A 22,284-nucleotide genomic window follows, 5' to 3' on the forward strand; every position below is an offset into this window, starting at 1 on the left:
AATTTCCTACCTGAGCAGGGGTTGGACTAGAAGACCTCCAAGGTCCCTTCCAACTCTGTTATTCTATTCTATTCCATTCTATTCTATTCCAAATCTCCTCTCCTCTCCTCTCTTCTTAAATTAAGCCCATGGGTATAAGAATGGGAAGCTTCTATGTTGTGATATATGACTTCCTTCTCAGAGAAACTCTCACAGTACGAGCTTTGGTATCTCCTTAGCATTGGCAAAAGTCTTTTCTTTTTATTTCCTCTGGCATTCCAGCCTATTGCATGATTTCACTGGATTTTGCTGAGGTTTTTAAATTTTAAATTTCTTTTCTAAAAATATATGCTGCTTTGATCAAGCGCTTGAAGCTTCATAATATAAATATCTGATAAGCACCTGTGAGATCGTTAATATCAAACCTCAGGAAAAGAACAGGTTACATAACATTTTGAAAATTCCTATGTAATCTAATCTTAGGTCATGTAGGCTAAGTATGCTGAGGTCACAGGAAATACCATATTTTTTGGCGTATAAGACACACCAAGATTTTGAAGAGGCAAATTAAAAAAAAAAGTTTTTGCACTCTGTAGATCTCCGAAAACGGCCAGTTTTTTCACGAAAATGGGCGTTTTTTTTAAAATAAAGAGCACGAATAGCCTTTAGGATGCTTGTAGCGTGCTCCTGGGGGCGGGGCAAAATTGAGCAAAAATTGGCCCATTTTTCACTTATTTCTGCCCTCCCCCGCCCCCAGGAGCACTCCGGAAGCCCCCGAAAGGCTCTGCATGACCATTTTGGTGAAGGGGGCAGAGTTTCAGGAGGCAAAAAATGCTGTATTCAGTATATAAGACACACCCAGATTTTCACCCTCTTTTTTCAGGGAAAAAGGTGCGTCTTATACTCCGAAAAATACGGTAACAGTTACAGAGGAAATACAATATTGAACAACAAAACAATAAAGTGTCACCAAACCAAAGCTCATGTAACTGCCCTGTTATAAAATCTATCATATGTAACTGGGTACAGTAGTTCTCAACTTATAACAATTCATTTAGTGACATGGGGGGGAAAAGACGTATGACTGTTTCCCCCACTTACGACCGTTGCAAGATCCTCATGATCACGTGATCGAAATTCAGGCACTTGGCAACTGGCATGCACTGACTCATATTTATGACGGCTGCAGTATCCCGGGGGTCACATGATCCCCTTTTGCGACCTTCTGACAAGCAAAGTCAGAAGGACGAGCTGGACTCACTTTACAACCGTGTGACTAACTTAACAACGGCAGCCACTCACTTAACTGGGGCAAGGAAGGTTGTAAAATGGGGCCGACCTCACTGCTCCTTTAGCTCACTTAACAACTGTATTGTTTAGCAACAGAAAACTTGGGCTCACTCGTGGCAATAAGTTGGGGATTACCTGTAGCAGACAGAATTAAATTGGTTCCTTCGTTTATAGGATTCCTAGACTAATATAGAGCTGGATGGGTGATTTTGAGTCAGTCACTTTCTCTCAGTCCAACTTGGTTTGACCGAGGCTTCCCAGGTGCGTGAAGCAAACTCCTTGTCCCGACAAAAAACTCTTTTATTGACTGTGAATTCTGCTCATTCACATCCAGCCAAGTCTTTCTAAGGAGGATTTACAATCAAAGACCTTCTCTGGCTTGGAGAGCTGCCAGGCCGATATCTGCAGAACTTGGCAAGGAGTCTCGGAGAGTCACGAACCAATTAAGTGAACTAATTGTCTCCTGCAAACTCCACTCCCCTTTCGCTCCTCTTTTATTCTCTCTGGGAGGGGCCCTTCATCGTCCACCTGTAGCCTTACTCCCAAGTTGGCCCTTGTTCCTTAGCTGTTCCCTTCTCCTGGCGCACACAGGGAACAGGCTCCAGCTGTTCTTCTGCCCCACTGATGTCTGACTCCGAAGGCAGCTGATAACTGTCAAACGGCCTTGGTCCCATCTCCGCCTCCGACACAGAGCCCTCATCAGAGCCTTCCCCAGACTCTAGGACTGGCCCTTGTTCCTCCCCAACCTCCTCACTGTCCGAATCTGTTGCCAGTTCTGCTAGCCGGCCACAACACAACCCTACCTCACAGGGTTGTTGTTGCAGGGAAAACAGGAGAAGTATTAGGCATGTTCCATGCCTTGAGTTACGTATAAAGCAATAAAGGCAGGATAAAACTTCATTAAATAAATTAAAAATGCTATGTATGTTGCCTCCAATGGTAGAATTCCTTCCCAGACAGAATATCGCAGCCTAAGAGGACTTTAATAGCAAAACAGGAGAGAAGCTCACATATGATCAAATGATATAAACTCCAGCGCTTGTCGCTTATGAAGCAGGAAAAGATGAAATGGAAATTGCAGATGTGACTGTAAACACAAGCAGAGTCTTCTGCTCGTTAAATCTGCAGGATCCTCTTAAGAGAAGAAATGTTTCTTCACTATGGCGCAGGCTTGCAGTGTCTTTCCAAAACCACAGTGGACTTTTATAGTTAGTCCTTTGATTTACGATCACAATTGGGCCTGCCGTTTTGGTCGTATATTGCGCCTGATTTTACAACCCTTTCCCCCCCCCCCCCCCACAAAGAGGTCCTTAAATAAACATGCAACTGTTGTGAAGTGAACTCAGTCTTTGCTAAATTGTGTTTTTTCGTTGGAAATAAATGCCGGTTTCCTGCCAAACCGTAAATCACAGTCCCGTGGCTGTGGGATGCTGCGAACGGGTCCAAAATGCAAGCCGGTGGCCGAATGCAAAATGTGGTTACGTGATCACAGTGGGGGAGGCAGATGTTTGAAACTGGGCCGTAAGTCCCTTTTCCAGGGTTCATCATGACTGAACGGTCACTAAGCAACTAGTCATAAAGCAAGGACTACTTATAGCAGGGGTGTCAAACTCAAGGTTTCGGCCCATGGGGTGCTTAGATCTGGCCCGCCGCCCCGCCCCGAAAACAGCGAAGGACTGGTCCACGGTGCCTCTGCCAGTGGAAACGGAGCTCGAGAGGGCTACATGTGGCTGACCAGGCTCCGTTTTTGGCTGTGATGGCCTCCTGGTGGCCTTTGCCAATGAAAATAGAGCTTGGGGAGGCTACACGCGAGCCGCCTAGGCTCCGTTTTCAGCTGCAACAGCCTCCTGCAGCCCTCTGCCAGCAAAAACGGAGCCCGCGCCGACATGGTGTTAAATGGAGCTTTGATGAGTGACATCAAGCTGGCCACACCCCCGGCCACACCCACACCCGCCCCTCAAGGTCAAACACAACCGTAATGCGGCCCTCAATGAAATTGAGTTTGACACCCCTGACCTACACATACTAAATGTAGAAAGCATTTTCCCACTCACGTATAAGCAGTAACAATTCCACTGGGATTTTCCCCAGCCCTTTCTCATTTCATTTCCACTGGAAAAATATGAGCCTCCCCCCCTCCGCCCCCCAGGAAGGATACAAGTGTGGTTTCCTTCTGCCTCAGGTTTGCCCAGGTGCCATCACACCTTCCAAGAAGTCTCATAAATTTGTTTTTGCAGCCGTTCCTTAGAATCACAGCTTTTATCTCCTGGCAATCATCTTAATAACCTGCGGCCTCTGAAGCTGTTATTTGCAATTACAAAGTGCAATGTATCTGTAAACACTCAGGTAAGGTACACGGTGATAGCCCGATTATAAAAATTTCCCCTTTTTGGGCCGATGTTTAATACAAATTGACTTTTTTTTTTCATATTTGCAGAGCTCTCTATTTACACGGCATTCCCATCTAAATTTATCTTAGGAAAATACCGCACTTTTCGGAGTATAAGACACAGTTTCTCCCCCAGTCTCCAAGAGGGCGGAAATGTTGGAGCGTCTTATACACCAAATACCGCCACTTTTGTCCTTCTGAAACACGCCCCCGTGCATGTTTTTGTCAAAAACAGGGCGCACAGAGGGTTTAGGATGCCTGTACTGTGCTCCTGGGGGCCCGGGAGAGCAAAAACCAGACGTGGGGAGGCCCAAAACTATTCTTCTTTTCAAAAACTCGGTGCGTCTTACACTCCGGCGCATCTTATAGTCTGAAAAATACAGGACATGAGAAAAACCAGAGGATCTGCGGGGAGCTTCTCTTGAAGAAATCTACTCACGTTTCTTCTGAAAATTAAATTGTGCACATCCCAGAACCAGGGGCTGTGGCTGAAGGAAGTCACACACAGCCATGCTTTTTCACCAGTTTCGATTTGGAAGGATTTTTAATCCAGGGGCAAACTTTCTAATCCAAATGCATAAAAGTCTTTCATGCAGCTTCGAAAAGACTGGGGAGGGCACGAGGAGGTCCGGGAAGGATGTCTCAAGCGTGGGGAACAAGGTACCTTAAGCAAGCAATTTTTTCCACGAGCTCTCACATGGAGAGAAGTATGTTGGAAGTCTGCACAGGGGGTGGGGGTGGGGGGGAAGCCCGGCATATTATGACCCAGCTGTGAGCAAGCTCCCTCCGAATCCCTTTGTGTGGTTGTGTGGCCATTTTTGTTTGGTGTGCAACAATTCAAGAGTAGGGCAAGGCGTTCAGAGTGACTCATGCCTTCAGAATGCACACCAAACAGTGTGTTAATCCAAGAGAAATCAGCTGGATATGATTTATTGCAATGGCCTGTGTTTAAAGGAGAGGTTTTCCTTGCGTGACACATTTTGCTGTCCTTTATTGGGAGGCAAGTGGATTCCATGGAAAAACCCATATCCAGGTAGTCCTCGACTTTCGACCACAATTGAGCCCCCACCCCATTTCTGTTGCTAAGCGAGACGTTTGTTAGGCGAGCTTTGCCCCGTTTTACCGCCTTTCCCTCCACAGTGAATCAGTGCAGTTGTTAAGTTAGGAACTCAGTTGCTAAGTGAATCTGGCTTCCCTTAACGGACTTTGCTTGTCAGGTGGTCGCCAAAGGGGATCACGTGAGGCCGGAACATTGGAGCCGTCATAAATATGAGTCAGTTGCCAAGCCTCTGAATTTTGATCCTGTCACCACCGAGATACTGTAATGGTCCTCAGTGTGAAAAACAGCAACAGAATTTAGATGTATATACCGCTTCACAGTCCTCTCTAAGATGACCCTTTAGCGATAAAGTGAAAGAAAATTATACATTGAAGCTTGCAAGATTGATGCTAGATGAGATAGCTAAGCTAACTCTATTTTACTGTAAATCTATATTAACAGAATCTTGCAAGTTTGAAAACATAATAGCAATAGCACTTAGACTTATATACTGCTTCACAGTGCTTTACAGCCCTCTCTAAGTGGTTTACAGAGTCGGCCTCTTGGCTCCTCATTTTACCCACCTCGGAAGGCTGAGTCAACCTTGAGCCTGTCAGGATCGAACTCCTGGCTGTGGGCAGTCCGTCTGCAATACTGCATTCTAACCACTGTGCACCGTGGATGGATGGATGGATGGAAAGACGGAACAGCAACAGCACTTAAGACTTACATACCGCTTTCCAGTGCTTTACAAGCCCCCTCTAAGGGGTTTACAGAATCAGCCTCTTGCCCCCAACAATCTGGGCTCCTCATTTTAACGACCTCGGAAGAACGAAAGACTGAGTCAACCTTGAGCCTGGTGAGATTCGAACTGTTAAACTGCTGGCAGCCGGAAGTCAGCAGAAGTGACTTAAGTTTTTTCAGTGCTGTTGTAACTTCAAACAACCACTAAATGAACTGCTGTAAGTCGAGGACTCCCTATACTTGGAGGATGGGCTAGCTGTTTTGAAATGCCTACCGCTAAACCTTCCAAGACCTGTGAATGTTTCATCCAGAGAAGCCCACCACGAATCAAGCAGTTGAACTGAACTGCTGTTTTTTCAGTCCGCTGTGAAATACAATCGTTAATGGACAAATTCTAGAACGAAATGATGCAAGGCAAGTATTGCAAGCGTTCTTCCTGATACTTGCGACAGATAAATGATGAAAGCCAAAATGGGGGCGGAGCGGGGGGGACGACAACACACACGACACCTCTGCAATGTGAATTCTAAGTAGAGAAGAAAGATCACACAAAGCTACTGGTAGTTCAGGAACTGTTTTAATATGCTAAGTCAGTTCCTCATTATATCCCATGGCCAGATCAATAGAAATCAAAGATCGGTTCTGTGCAACGCTTAATCATCCCATTTCCCAAGAGCTTCTGTTTTTCCTGGTGGACTTCTCTGGACTAATCTTGAAATGCCTTTTACTTCAGCTCTAGCTGCCAAACTCACGCGAGAAAAAATATATATGGAAGGACACGATCAGGATGTATTCTTCGCTCTCCTTGCAAGTAAATCTCCTGAACATGCGTGAAAAAAATAACAAAGCTTTTAAGATTTTTTTTTTAAGCTTCCCTTCAAGAAAAACGAGGTTTTGTTTTCATTCTTAAGAATTGGGAAAATGATTGGATTTCTACTGTTTTTGCACAAGGATGATGTAACAGGCAGGGCAAGAGATGGAAAACTAAGCTTTGTCTGCCTTTCAAAAAAGAATGGCATCAAGACGTGGTGAACCTATGGCACCAGTGCCAGAGGTGGCACACAGAGCCCCTCTCTGTGCGCATATGTGCCGTCGCCAGCTGCCCTTCTTGTTTCCAGCAGACATGCTGGTCTTTGCAGAAGCCAGAGCACTGGAAAACGGCCCAAAAAACAGCCAAAGAACAGGCTGTTTTTCAAGCCAAAAATGGGCATGCGCGGACCACCTAGCTGGTCTTCAGATTTCCGGTGCTCCGATGCGCACATGCACGCATGTTCTGTTTTGGGCACTCGATGCCAAAAAGGTTTGCCATCACTGACGTAGATTGTTCCCAGCTCATACTTCTGAAACAAACTTTGGGATTGTCTTTAGGATGATAGCAATTTCACACTCCAGAGAGCAGTCTTCAAGAGGACAAATAGATGGCACAGTGGAGCACCTGTTTACAACGGGAACTACAATGCGTGAACTGTAGGAGTTCCCAGGTTTTGGGGAAAAAAAGAGCCTCAGCATCAGGCTCCAATTTTGTGGTCTGGTGGCAGTTTTATAGCTTGTTAAGATCAGGTCAGAAGAAAATTGAACATTTCACTTCCGGGTTACTTGTTCAAAGTCCATTATCCGTGATTACAAACGCTGCAAAGCAGAGTTTCTCAATCTTGGTAAAGTTCTACGGAGGAATTGTTGAGTCTGTCATCTGCACCTCCGTAACTGTCTGGTTTGGTTCTGCAACCCAACAAGACAGACACAGACTTCAGAGGATAATCAGAACTGCAGAAAAAACCTGCCTTCCATTGAGGACCTGGACACTGCACGAGTCAAAAAGAGGGCTGTGAAAATATCTACAGACCCTTCGCATCCTGGACATAAATTGTTTCAACTCCTACCCTCAAAACGAGGCTATAGGGCACTGCACACCAGAACAACTAGACACAAGGTTTTCCCCCAAACGCCATCACTCTGCTAAACAACTAATCCCCACAACACTGTCAAACTATTCACTAAGGCTGCATTAACTATAACTATTAATCTTCTCATTATTCCTATCACTCATCTCCTCCCACTTATGACTGCAGGACTGTAACTTTGTTGCTTGTATCCTTACGATTTATATTGATTGTTTCCTAGTATGATTTGATTGCTGATTTGTACCCTATGACTATCATTAAGTGTTGTACCTTATGATTCGTGAGGAATGTATCTTTTCTTTTATGCACCAAAGACAAATTCCTTATGTGTCCAATCACACTTGGCCAATAAAGAATTCTATTCTATTCTATTAAGATGGGTGGACTTCAATTTCCAGAATTCTGGGAGTTGACGTCCATCCATTTTAAGACTGCCAAGGTTGAGAAACCATGCTGTAAAGGCGTAACTGTAAATATTATGATTTATTAAATCTGTTTGTTACCCCTCTCACCCACAGGCTATCATAATAATTTAACAAACACCCCAAACCAGGCTTTTAAATTTCCCATAGTAATTAACAACCTGGCCTTAGAAATTCCAATGCAGTGCATAAAAAAAAAATCTTTCTTCTCAATTACGAGCACGAAGAGGCGTTAGTGTCACCAAATCTAGAGGCAAAATGCATCCAATGTGATTGAAGCTACTGGCAGATATTCTATGCTAGTGAAATGAGCTGCACCAAGAAAATCTTCTGCCTTAAAAAAACCCCAAAAAGTATTAAGTCAGAAAAAACGTGATCGCGCTCCTCTTGATTTCTTTTTGCCACTAAGAGTAACAAATGGACAAGTATGAAAAGTCACGCCGTCTCTGCATTTTCATTTTTTCAAGAGGGTTTTTTTTTATTTTTCGTAGAGAATCTAAAATTCCATGGAAATTCTGACTGCCTGAGGCTCAGCCAAATCTAACTGCCTATCTGCAGCATGCTAACCAAATATACATATATACATATATACATATATACATACATACATACATACATACATACATACATACATACATACATATATATATATATATATATATATATATATATATATATATATAAATATGCACTAAAACACTTTTGCATCCAAAAGTTATTTAAGCGTTCCTTCATCCCAACATGACTCATAGTACGGAATGCAAATGGTTAGAGCACAGAGTCCAAACTGATCTCAAGAACGAGGCGTTTTTGCTGCCTAGCTGGGAGTAAAAAAAAGAAAAGAAAACGTTTGGGTATGCTAAGTAAAGAATAGGAGAATTAGCTCTTGATGCAAGTAGTCCTCAACTTACAACCATCATGGAACCCAAAATTTAAGTGAGACGTTTGTTAAGTGAATTTTGCCCCATGTCATGACCTTTCTCGCCACAGTTATTAAGTTAGCAATGTGGCGGTTGAGTGAATCTGACTCTGCGTGTCAGAAGGTCGCAAAGTTAACTGCATGATTTCAAGACATTGCAACCGTCATAAATACGAGTCGGTTGCCAAGCATCTGAATTTTGGCCACATGGGGAAGCCGCAAGGGTCGTAAGTGTGAAAAATGATCCCAAATCCCTTTTTTTAATGCCTTCACAAAAGCTAGCTGCCAAGCATCTGAATTTCGATCATGCGACCATGCGGGGATGCTGCAATGGTGGCTAATTTTACCCAGTGCCGTCGTAACTTTGAACGGTTGCTAAATGAACCGTTGTAAGTCGAGGACTACCTGTACTTCGATGGTCATAAACAAACAGTTCTTTTTTTCTCTCGTATTCTCTCGAGACTCTCTAACTTTGGCGGACAGCAGAATGTTAGGTGCCAAGCACTCAATCCAAAGCCGGGATAAGAACTGGCGTTTTCCTCTCAAGGTTTCCTTGCACGGGTTGCACAGAATTTTAAACAGCCAGCAGTACCACAGCTTGCAAAAGACACAACCCGACACAACCCGGCTAGACACCATTACGTTTTTAACTACCGTGAAAAGGACACAAGTGATGCCGAGCCTTGGCTCTTAATCAGTCTTCTGGCACAACGGTTAATGATCTCTCCGGATAATAATAATTAAAAAAAAAAGGTTTAGTGGTGCAGAAGGAAGCTGGCTTTAGCTCGGCGCTCTTTGTAACCAGGCTCCAAAACGCGATACAATCGAGCTAATCCTGCCGCCGCGGGCTTGTGCACTTCGGAACCGTACAATACACGCGATGCGCTTACCGTTGCTGTAGGCGTAGGGCGATTCCGATGCCCCGTCTTGGAGACTCTCGAGGATTTCTCCTTTGCCCACGTCGCTGTCCCCGACCAACAGGAACTTCAGTAGGTAATCGTAGCTTTTGACGGGGCTGCCCTGAGTTCCCATTCTGTCTCTCATTAGTGAAGGCCCACGATTCGCAGGCTAAGCACCCAGCCAGACTGAAAGAGGCCGGAAAGGCCGAGCTCCCAGGGGAAAATCTGGAGAGAATCCGTGCGATTCCGCTTTCCCTCAAAGCGGACCCGACTCGAAAAGGATTGCTCTTCTCACGTGAATCTCGTCATTCCTTTGTGAATGAAGGGCTGCTGTCAAGACGTCAGGATTCTGGAGGGGGGGGGAAGAGAGAGAAGGGAAAGAAGATGACCTACTTACTTTGTTCAAGAGTTGCAAAATACAAGCTGGCTTTAAAAAAAAAAAGTCTCTAAGCTACCAAGAAGGATACGAACAATAGCAGGATCGGTGACTCTTCCAGATCTACATATCAAATAAGGGAGGAGATCCATTCATTGCCACTTCAGTGACAAGCTAATCTAGCAAGGAAAAAGGCTCTTCTGATTAAAAAAAAACCTATGTCATATACATTAAGGTAAAGGTTCTCCTCGCACATATGTGCTAGTCGTTCCCGACTCTAGGGGGCGGTGCTCATCTCCGTTTCAAAGTCAAGGTCCAAAGACGTCTCCATGGTCATGTGGCCGGCATGACTAAATTCCGAAGGCGCACGGAATGCTGTTACTTTCCCATTTTCTACTATTTTTCTACTTGCATTTCTTACGTGCTAGGTTGGCAGAAGCTGGGACAAGTAATGGGAGCTCACTCCATTACACGGTGCTAGGGATTCGAACCACCGAACTGCCATATACATGCAGCTACCCTATTGTGAAGAGACTGTTCATAGATCAGTACATCAATCAGTACATCAATCTAGGGGACCAGTGTCCTAGATTGGATACTGTAAGAGAAGGGTAACCACAATTTATGTACACAAAAAACACAAAAAAGGTTTTAAACTTCTTGTCCCTGCCCTTCCTTTCTCCTATCCACACATACACACACATCCCCGACATCTTTTGACAGCCCTGTAAGAGAAATCTGTGTGTGTTTTTGTGTTTCATTTGACTTTCCAGATCAATAAAGTATAATTACAATTAATACGGTGTCCTGCAATATTGATATTTTTAGAGTGCCGGCCATTCGCCTTACTCTACCCACTTTTTTCTGTAAGAGATAATTATTATTTTCTGCCCTTCCTAATCTTTTCCAAGGCTAACTGCAGTTGGATCAGGATTTTCCAAAACAAATGGATAATCAAGAAGGAACCATATAATAAACCATTCTCTCTCTCTCTCTCTCTCTCTCTCTCTCTCTCTCTCTCTCTCTCTCTCTCTCTCTCTTTTGTATTTGGAAATGAGAGCGAAATTATAATAAAAAAAGGAGCAAATTGTTTTTCGTTCAGGGTTTGCTTCCCCCAGAATTGTGAGCTAATAAATCATGTCAACCGTTGCAATTACAGAAAGAGGGGGTGGCTGAAGATTAATTAACAAGGAACAGAAGGTTGTGAAACCCCGTGTGGGAGAAGTCCAGAAAAGGACAAGAATAAAGATGAGGTATGAACACAAAGGTGTAAAACCATAGTGACTGAAAAGAGTATAAGGAGAAGAGCGTGACAGCGAAGGGAAGTCAGGATATTAGACACTAGACAAGAATGGATAAATGTAGCAGTGAAGAAAGAGAGCCTAAGGGAGTCATACAAGAGATAGTATCTTCAAGTTAAGTTAACTATTTATTCATGTTGTCCACCTACGGAGAAGAAATGTGTGGCTTCTTCCTCCAATTCCATTTTTTTTTTCACAAGAAAGGTCAAGATTAAAGAACAGAAATTAAACCTCGTGTTAACAGTGACAGCTGACAAAAGAGCCAGTTGTGTACAGTACAAGCAGCTCTTAAGAAAGACAACGCAAGATAATTTAGGATCTGCAGAAAGGAAATTCTTCCAGGGGAAAAAAAATAAATCACATTCCTTTGCATTTAAAGAAGTCTCGATGCAAACAAACGTACCGGAAAAGGAAAGAAAAATCAAAACTAGAAGATAGGTTAGCTACAGCCCTTTTGTGACTTGACATTCTCTGATCATCTGGTGGCATCATTTTCCCAAGACAAGCCTGAAGTCTTAAGATGCCCCGTTGGACTTACGGGCTGGAGGTCAACAAAAGCATTGTATTGACAAATACACAGATTGCAGGTATCACAGATTGTTCGATTTTATTTCTATCGAGGGGGCAAATGCTGAACAAAGCTGCAGGAGGCCGTTTCCTAGCCAGACCAGCTCTGATTCAGATATGAGAACAATGCTAGATCAAAGCCTCCCCCAAATACCCAGGTTGGTTTGGGACTGTTCGAATGGACTCTGTTAAGATATTCAGAGATTCTCAATCATCCAGGCCACGGTTGTCCCAAAAGGTGCTTTTCCCCAAAAGGCAACTGGACTTTCTTTATTTTTTCCTTGAACTGAAGAAGCTTCTTGGACGAGAAGCGAAAGGTTTTTCGAGGGGAAAAAAAAAACCTCAAGAAAGTCCAGTTGCCTTTAGGATTCTGTTGAGATGCACCCAAACATCAGGTTGGGATGTGCACCTTCAAACAATGCACACCGACACCCACACCAGCTCCCCATCCCATAGTCAATTCTTTCTTCTTTCAGACTCCCCTAAACGCTTGGTCCCTGTCATCTGCCTATCAATCCAGCCCCCCCCCTGCAATTCTTTCTTTAGACAACTGTTAATTGAACCATAAAAGCAGCTAATCTAATGGGTGGCTTGGATCTGGGTGGATAGAGGGAACCAGGAAGAGGGCAGTAGGGTGGGTAAGGCATGAGAGACCCAGACTGAGGTCCCTTTCAGACATGGACCCTGGAATGGGTGAATGTTGGCCGTCTCTCCTTCAGTTGAGCCTACCTTACAGGGATGTTGCAGTGGGATAATATGGGGAGACCGCCCCTCCCCAGACACTGTCCTCAGTTTCCAGAGAAAGGGTGGGATAGAAATGATGATGATAATAATAATAATTTAAAAAAAAAACAGTGATACTCATTGTCATCGGGGCACTTGGTACCATGTTGAAGAATTTTATAAGACACATCGAAAAATTGCAGCTTCCTGCAATAACACCAACAGAACTGCAAAAAACTGCGCTACTCGGAACATCGTATATTTTAAGAAGGTACTTGGTTGATACCTAGGATGCTGGCAGCAACCAGTATCAACCATTAGCACCAGTCAAAGGTATATATGATGCATTTTTGAATGTTCAGTTGATGAATAAAGCATATAACAACAACAGCTCCTCCTATCAACCATCAGAGCCAGTCAATGATATTTGCGACACATTTTTAAATGTTCACTTGACTGAGCTTCATGTTTAATGAATAAAAGAGATTAATATATAAGGAGGAGGAGACTTGGGGAGGCAGGGCGAGCCTAAACAAGGGTACGAGACAGTTCTCACTAATAATTACTAATAACAATAATACAAATAATAAAATGATACTATTATTAAGGAGGAGGAGTTGGGGAGGCAGGACAAGCCTAAATATGGGTATGAGACACAATATAATAACAATAACAATAATAACAATAATCATATAATGATGATGATGATGGCAGCAACCCGTATCAACCATCAGTACCAGTCAATGGCATTTTTGAATATTCAGTTGGCTGAGTTTCATGTTTAATAAATAAAGATAATAATAATAATAATAATAATAATAATAATAATAATAATAATAATAATAATAATAATAATAATAATAATAATAATGTAATATATAAGGAGGGGGAGGAGAGGGGGAGGGCAGAACCAGCCTAACCACGGCTTTGAGACGGGTCCCACTTTCCAGCCCCTTCCAGGGAGGCAAGAGAGGCTAAATCACGCCCTGCGTAAAGCTCCGCACGTGTGAATTCGCCCCGACACGTGTCAAGGGGGACAGGCGGGTTTAAAAGGAGGGCGGGGGGCGTAGGGGACCCCCCCCCAAAGAACTGACTTCGGGGCGAGCCGCCACGGCCACCCACTTCTGCTCTCGGCCAGCCCACACTCACCTCTCTCTCTCTCAGGCCGCTGAGGCCGCCCGTTCCGGGCTCGGCCGCCCCATCAGCGCCGCGGATCCTCGGGAAACTGCGCTGGGCTGCCAACCACCCAGGCCTCCCGCTCGCCCAACGATAGCGCCGCCGCCCCGCCACTGGCTCCCGGCCGCGTCAATCCCCCTTGCCGCCTCACCTATTGGCCGCCGTCCTCCCGTTCCGCCCGCCTTGTCCAGGAGACGCCGCCTATCAGGAGGGAGGGGCGGAGAAAAAGCTCTCGGGACGTTTCCTTCTCTTCTTTTCCAGACCTTGACATAAAGAAAGGGAGGGACCACAGGTCCCGGCATGCCTCGCGCCGGCTGCCTTCGTCCGCGGCCACGGTCGAGTGACCGCCGGGGAGGCTGGGAGTGGTAGTAAAGGCGCGTGGGCGTGGCACGGGAAGAGATGCTGCTGGTTTGTTTGGCATTTAAAGCTAGGTTAATTGGAGAGAAAAAGGGTTTTAGGATGCGTTATAGTGAGAGATCTGTAAGAGGCGGGAAGAGGCTTGGGACACTATAGAATTTAACCTCTTTAAGGGAAAATTATACTCTAGGATAAATTATAAACAAGAATGAGGATTAGATGAAAATACCAATTTCTCCCCCATGAATCTTTCAAGAAGAGCAACAATAAAGTATATTTAAAAAGGCACGGCATGAAAACCTTAAAGAGAAGTACATAAATTCTGCTTGGAATTACAAGTCTTGACTGATCCTTTAGGCATTCGGGGATCACTTTCCCGCATAAATTATTATCTTTGTAAATTTAGTTGTTTATATTATTTAATTACATTTGCACATTCAGTTGAAGGAATGTGGTGGCTCAGTGGCTAAGGCACTGAGCTTGTCGATCAGAAAGGTCGGCAGTTCGAATCCCTAGTGCCGCGTAATGGAGTGAGCTCCCGTTACTTGTCCCAGCTTTTCCAAACCTAGCAGTTCGAAAGCACGTAAAAATGCAAGTAGAAAAATAGGAACCACCTTTGGTGGGAAGGGAACAGTGTTCTATGCGCCTTCGGTGGTGGGTTCTAACTTCTGCGCATGTGTAGAACAAGTTTTATTTTATTTATGGTCAATTGCGCATGCACCGAACTGGCAGTAATTCCGGCAGCAACCCACCTCTGCCATACATAGATAGGATTGTATACTATAGTTTAAAATTATATTAAGAGAATTAAGGGAATCAGGGAGATAATTCTCTTCTATTTGTGCCAGCCTAGATAATTCATTTATGTGAGCCTATCCTGCCACCCACTCACTCACAGAGTACATGATGTTACAATGAGGCTTGACTCTGCATCGTTTGTGACTAGATAAATACAGCTTTTTGAAAAGAGAAAAAAAAGGAAAACTTCTATTAACATCGCCATCTGTGACCTGCTGTGTTACCAAAAAACCCTTTGGAAAATATATTCGATATAATGCACATATTAGATATTATACTCCCAATCAGATTTTTTAAAAAAATAAGTTCAGAATCAAATGTCTATGGAGATTCTCAATCATCCAGGTCAGGGTTGTCCCAAAAGGAAAATTGAACTTTTTTTGGGGGGGGGGGTGTTTGTCTCCTTGAAAACATTTCGCTTCTCACTCAATCTGCTTCTTCAGTTCTGTTCAGTTCACTTCAGAGCTGAAGAAGCTTCTTGGTTGAGGAGCAAAACGTTTCCAAGGAGAGAAAAAAAAACCAAGAAAGTCCAGTTGACTTTTTAAAATTTATTATTAGTTTGTCAAGCATGGGCAGGATAGCAGGTATAAGTATAAACAGGGACATGAATGAAAGAAATGAATACAAATAAATGGGGACAGTAGGACGGGGACAGAAGGTACGCTGGTGCGCTTATGCACGCCCCCTTTACGGACCTCTTAGGAATGGGGTGAGGTCCACGGTAGTTTGAGGTTGAAGCTGTGGGGGGTTTGAGGTTGTAACAACGGAGTCGGGTAGAGCATTCCAGGCGTTGACCGCTCTGTTGCTGAAGTTGTGTTTTCTGCAATCGAGTTTGGAGCGGTTCACCTTGAGTTTGTATCGATGGTTTGCCTGTGTATTATTGTGGTTGAAGTAGTCATTGACAGGTAGGATGTTGTAGCAGACAATATTGTGTACTAACAGCACCGCTGGGTGCCTGCAAGCAGAACAGTGACCCAAATCATCTAGGAGACCCCCCCAAAGTTTTACACCAGAAGAAACCAAACGGAATTCAACAGCCGAGCTCGTCTCTGGGATGAGCTTTGGCTTTTGCCTGATGGGACTGCGACGAATGGTTTAACTAAACCTCCATCCTGGAGAAACGCCACCGGAGCAGACAAAACTTCCTGTTCCCAGACGTTGAAACAGCTCAGTCGCTTCTGGGTCTTGGCCTTCATTTCCATCTCAATATTCAGGCCATCCAAGAATTGCACAGGAAGGCTGTTGTTTCCCTGGCGGTGGGAAGGTCTCTCCATCTGTTGAATGCTGAGAAGGCCTGCATTGTCTCGGCTTGGCAAGACCCAAGCTAAAATTCAAGGTCGTGATCAGCTGTAACCTGAAGCTGCCCAGAAAGCCATGGAGTGTTGTCCGGATGTTTGGAGACGGGGACCACACAGCATCCTACAGAGACTGTATCCCTCTGGATATAATGGAATGGGATGGGATGGAATAGAATATTGGAATGAGAATAGAATAGGATAGGGTAGGATAGAATAGAATATTGGAATGAGGAATAGAATAGAATAGGAATATTGGAATGAAGAGTAGAATAGAATAGGAATAGAATAGAATAGAATATTGGAATGAAGAATAGAATGGAATAGAATAGAATAAAATAGGAATAGAATAGAATATTGGAATGAGGAATAGAATAAAATACGAATAGAATAGAATATTGGAATGAGGAATAGAATAGAATAGAATATTGGAATGAAGAATAGAATGGAATAGGAATAGAATAAAATAGAATAGGAATAGAATATAATATTGGAATGAGGAATAGAATAGAATAGAATATTGGAATGAAGAATAGAATAGAATAGGGATAGAATAGAATATTGGAATGAAGAATAGAATTGAATATGAATAGAATAGAATAGAATAGAATATTGGAATGAAGAATAGAATAGAATTCAATTCGTTATTGGCCAAGGACACACAAGGAATTTGTCTTAGTGCATATGCTCTCAGTGTACAAAAAAGATGCATTCATCACGAATCATAAAGTACAACATTTAATGATAGTCATGGGGTACAAATAAGCAATCAAATCATACTAGGAAACAATCAATATAAATCATAAGGATACAAACAACAAAGTTACAGTCATACAGTCATAAGTGGAAGGAGATGGGTGATAGGAACAATGAGAAGATTAATAGTTAATGCAGCCTTAGTGAATAGTTTGACAGTGTTGAGGGAATTATTTGTTTAGCAGAGTGATGGCGTTGGGGGAAAAACCTGTCCTTGTGTCTAGTTGTTCTGGTGTGCAGTGCCCTATAGAGTCGTTTTGAGGGCAGAGGTTGAAAAAATTTATGTCCAGGATGTGAAGTGTCTGTAGATATTTTCACAGCCCTCCTTTGGACTCGTGCAGTATGCAGGTCCTCAATGGAAGGCAGGTTGGTAGCCCTTGTTTTATCTGCAGTTCTAATTATCCTCTGAATTGAAGTGATGAAACACCAAGATGAGCTCCCTGTTTTGGTTGTTGTTCAAAGGGAGGAGCTTCCTCCATGTCTGTTAAGGCCTACTGCAGCTTCCCCCCCCCCCCCTTCAGCCTGACGATCTTCAGACGGGCAAGATGACAAGCCCCATGACTCCCAGCCTGCCTTGGTTATTGTCTGGCCCAATAGGAAGAGTGGTAGACCGGATTGAATAGAGGTTGCCTTTGTTGTTTCGTTTTGAAAGCCAAACGCCAGTGACTTGGCATGGGAAGTTTCCCAAAAAGAGCTGAAGATGTGCCAGGCGGAAATTTGGGACAACAGCTGTAAGTCAACGTTGACAATACGGAGTTGGCTGGTGTGAGCAGCCAGTTGGGTGGCACTGTTTCAGACTGACACATTTTATTAAAGGCACAAGGTTTTGTGAGTTAGTTTTGATTGGGGCTGCCGTAATTGAACCCTCTTCTCCTTCTATGTATCTACTATTTCTCCCGCTCTCCCTCCCTCCCTCTCATTCATCCATCCATCCCTATCTCTTTCCCTTATCTATCTATCTATCTATCTATCTATCTATCTATCTATCTATCTATCTATCATCTATCTATCTATCTATCATCTCATGTATGTATAATTCAAAGATGTCCTAGACATTGGTATTTGAACATAGATCTTTTTAACATTTATATTTTATTATGTTCTACTAATCTAGATGAAATGTTAGCACATATTCCTAGTCCATGTATGATATTCCATATGCTAAATAGATTTATCTACCCACCTATCTACCTATCTACCTACCTGTCTAGTAAATCTATCTATCATCTATCTATCTATCATCTATCTATCTATCTATCTATCTATCTATCATCTATCTATCTATCATCTATCTACCTACCTACCTACCTACCTATCTATCAATCAATCTATCTATCATCTATCAATCAAATCTATCATCTATCTATCTATCTATCTATCTATCTATCTATCATCCATCCATCCATCCATCCATCCATCCATCCATCCATCCACCCACCCACCCACCTACCATCTATCCACCCCACCCACCCACCCACCCATCCTGTCTGCTGCTTCTCCCTAGGAGAACTCACAAGATAAAGCAATAAATTGAAACAGTTGTAAAAAGACATGACTTGCAACTTTACACAATCCAATCATATTGTGGTTATTCGACAACCACCCTACTTAAAAAAAAAAACAACCCATGGTTTTGTGTTGGACAAAGCTGCCTGTTGATACCCTTCCCTCCTTACTGGAAATGAATTCAGCAGGAGCCCTTCTTACAAAGTGTCCCAGAACAGATGCAGAGGGAGTAACGAAGGAGTAACATGTATTTATATTTACTTGTATCCCGCCGTTATTTTATTTTTTTTACAAATAACTCAAGGTGGCAATTGTATCTAGCGCATCTTCCTTCTCCTATTTTCCCCACAACGATAACCCTGTGAGGTGGGTTGAGCTGAGGGAGAGAGAGAGAGAGAGACTGGCCCAAAGTCGCCCAGCTGGCTTTCCTGGCTAAGACAGGACCTGAACTCACAGCCTCCCGCCTTAACTGGTGCCTTAACCATTAGGCCAGACTGGATCGCAACGATGCGAGTCAATATTTTTAGGTAATCAAGGAACTGTTAGCTATCAAGGAAAGCTCACAAGCAAGGGTGTGTTTCTGCTGGTATTACTACCGGTTGGGTCCGCAAAAAATTTGCACCTAAAAAAAGGTCTGTGCATGCACAAACATTAAAATTACATTTTTCCAATGAAGATTGTTCTGCACTTGTGCAGAACAAAAAAAATCAAGATGGCGCCACCAAGCATAGAACCGATTCGGCCATGTGTTCGGCTGAATTACTACGTACTCGTCCGAACCGGTAGGAACTGGTAGGAACCCACCTCTGCTAACAAGCATTCTCAAATTTGATGCAGATGATTAGTTCAGAAATGCAAAGTGTTTGCATCTAAAGCCAATCTCCGAAATTGCTCTGGTAGGAAGCAAGTGTCAGATTTTTGCATAACCTGCGTAGGCAATTTTATACAATGCAATACAATAGTAGAGTTGGAAGGGACCTTGGAGGTCTTCTAGTCCAACCCCCTGCCTAGGCAGGAAACCATATACTGTTCCAGACAAATGGCTATCCAACATCTTCTTAAAGACTTCCAGTGTTGGGGCATTCACAACTTCTGGAGGCAAGCTGTTCCACTCCAGACAAATGCTTGTCCAATCTCTTCTTAAAAACTTCCAGTGTTAGAGGATTCACCACTGGAGGCAAATTGTTCCACTGATTAATTGTTCTCACTGTCAGGACATTTCTCCTCAGTTCTAAGTTGCTTCTCTCCTTGATTAGTTTCCACCCATTGCTTCTTGTCCTGCCTTCAGGTGCTTTGGAGAATAGTTTGACTCCCTCTTCTTTGGGGCAACCCTGAGATATTGGAGGACTGCTATCATGTCTCCCCTAGTCCTTCTTTCTATTAAACTAGACATGCCCAGTTCCTGCAACCGTTCTTCATATGTTTTAGCCTCCAGTCCCCTAATCCTCTTTGTTGCTCTTCTCTGCACTCTTTCTAGAGTCTCCACATCTTTTCTACATCGTGGCGACCAAAACTGGATGCAGGATTCCAAGTGTGGCCTTACCAAGGCATGATAAAGTGGTATTATAAAGTATTATTATAAAGTATTTTTAAATACTTTCAATACTAAAGTATTTTAAAATATATTCTTCCGGTGGGGGACGCACGCAGAGAGGGTTGGGGGAAAAAGCCAAGTTCCATCCACCCCTGTTCCTCCGATGGTCCCAGAAGAATGGCTGGGCTGGGATAGTCGATTTAAAAATGGGTCAAAACCCAGCTGGGCTGTCCGTCCCTCCCCCCAACACTGCAGCACTCTGTAATATGAAAAAACAAAAATCTGCAGTCTGGTATCTGGAGCCAAAATGCAAGGACACTGTCAGTGAAAGACATCTGCATGGCACAATTTATTTTCACTGCAGCAGGACACAAACTGGGCCCACCCTTCACACCGGTGTCCCTAACGTCACAGCTTACTGAAGGAGGAGACATTCTTATGGCAATGCTCCATCCTACAGCCGGGGATCGGGGACAACAAGGAAAAGCACTGAATCCCCACCCTGATAAAACTGAATGGAATACTTTCTTTGGCCAAGAGGCGATTAGACGCGCAAGGAATTCGTCTTGGGTGCGGAAGCGTTCAGTGTACATGCAAAACCACCAAATAATCGTAACGACCAGAAATGAGCCCAAAATTTCCTTTGCCATTGAGTGAATGTGGCCGGTTGCCCCATTTTACAATCTTTCTCGCTGCAGTTGTTAAAGCGGATCGCATAAGTGAGTAACACGGTTGTTAAGCGAAACTGGTTACGCCGTTGATTTTGCTTGTCAGAAGGTCGGAAAAAGGGATGATGTGAGCGTGTCACTCGCTGTCGGAAAAATTCTCTTTACTTCTAGGTGGGATCTCTCTTTAACCAGCTTCCACCCATTACTTCTCGTCCTGATCTCAGATGCTTTGGAAAACAACTCAATCCCCTCTTCGCTGTCATAGCCCTTCAAGAACGGTTGCGGGAACTGGGTATGTCTAGTTTAATGAAAAGAAGGACTAGGGCAGACATGATAGCACTCTTCCAATATCTCAGGGGTTGCCACAAAGAAGAGGGAGTCAAGCTATTCTCCAAGGCACCTGAAGGTAGAAGAAGCAATGGGTGGAAACTAATCAAGGAGAGAAGCAACTTATAACTAAGGAAGAATTTCCTGACAATTAAAACAATTAATCAGTGGAACAGAAGTTGCCTCCAGAAGTTGTGAATGCCCCAACACTGAAAGTCTTTAAGAAGATGTTGGATAGCCATTTGTCTGAAGTGGTGTAGGGTTTCCTGCCTAGACAGGGGGTTGGACTAGAAGACCTCCAAGGTCCCTTCCAACTCTGCTATTGTATTATTGTATAAGTACTGGAAGACAGCATGTCCCCTCTAAACCTTCTCATTTCTTAGGCTAGACCTACCCACAACCTCTCATCATATGGTTTAGCCCCCAGACCTCTCATCATCTCCGTTGCTCTTCTCTGCATTCTTTCTAGGGTCTCCATATCTTTTTTTGTACAGTGGGGACGAGAACTGGAGGCTGTATTCCAAGTGTGGCCTCAATAGTGAGGTATAAAAGCAGCATTATCACTTTTTTTGGTGGTCTGGATGCTGTCCTTCTGTTGATGCAGAGGGACTAAAAAAAAAAAAACAGATTAAACCACCATTTCCAGTTAAACCATTTCTCCTGCAGAAATTCTTAATTTAACACAGACACACATATTCAAAGGATACCTTCTTCTTCTTCTCATAGTCCTCCCAGTGACCTCAAATTCTGCAAGGCAAGGAATTGCTTAGGCAGCGTCCCCACAACACATACACAAACACACAAAGAGAGAGAGGGAGGGAGGGAGGGAGAGAGAGAGAGATACAAAGAGAGACAGACAGAAAATGAGAGAAAGAGAGAGACAAACAGACAGACAAAGAGAGACAGAGAGACAGAGAGAAACAGACAGACAAAGAGAGAGATATTCACTCATACAGAGAGACAGAGAGAGAGACAGAGAGAGAGAGAGAAACAGAGAAAGAGAGAGCGAGACAGAGACAGAAAGAGAGAGGGAGACACACACACACACAGAGAGAGAAACAAACATACAAAGACACACACACACACAGGGAGAGAGACAGAGATAGAAAAAGAAACACACACACACTCACTCAGAAAGAGACAGATAGACACACAGAGACAGATAGAAAAAGAGAGATACACACACTCAGAGAGAGAGAGAGAGAGAGAGGGAGAGGGAGAGACAGAGACAAAGAGAGACAAGAGAGAAAGAGAGAGAGAGAGAGACACTCACACAGAGAGACAGAGAGAGAGAGAGAGACTGAGAAAGAGAAAGAGA

The 22,284-nt window shown here is 43.6% G+C and overlaps 2 protein-coding genes across 3 annotated transcripts in view; one reads left to right on the forward strand and one right to left on the reverse strand.

Annotated features, from left to right (window-relative positions):
• RAB40C (RAB40C, member RAS oncogene family) overlaps positions 1-13,983 on the reverse strand; it is a 50,607-nt gene extending 36,624 nt beyond the window's left edge. The window contains exons 1-2 of one of the 2 annotated variants that reach the window (XM_081965939.1): positions 13,699-13,983; positions 9,574-9,931 (exon numbers count right to left, since the gene is read on the reverse strand). In XM_081965939.1, the coding sequence (XP_081822065.1) occupies positions 9,574-9,727 (154 nt within the window). In that variant the 5' untranslated portion in view covers positions 9,728-9,931; positions 13,699-13,983. Of the gene's footprint in view, positions 1-9,573; positions 9,932-13,694 lie in introns of both variants that reach the window. The other variant, XM_081965938.1, reaches the window with a different exon arrangement.
• ABCA3 (ATP binding cassette subfamily A member 3) overlaps positions 1-22,284 on the forward strand; it is a 392,707-nt gene that overhangs the window by 168,125 nt on the left and 202,298 nt on the right. The window lies entirely within an intron of this gene.

The sequence above is a fragment of the Natrix helvetica genome, assembly GCF_964273705.1.
Source record: "Natrix helvetica genome assembly, chromosome: 13".
Lineage (NCBI taxonomy): Eukaryota > Metazoa > Chordata > Lepidosauria > Squamata > Natricidae > Natrix > Natrix helvetica.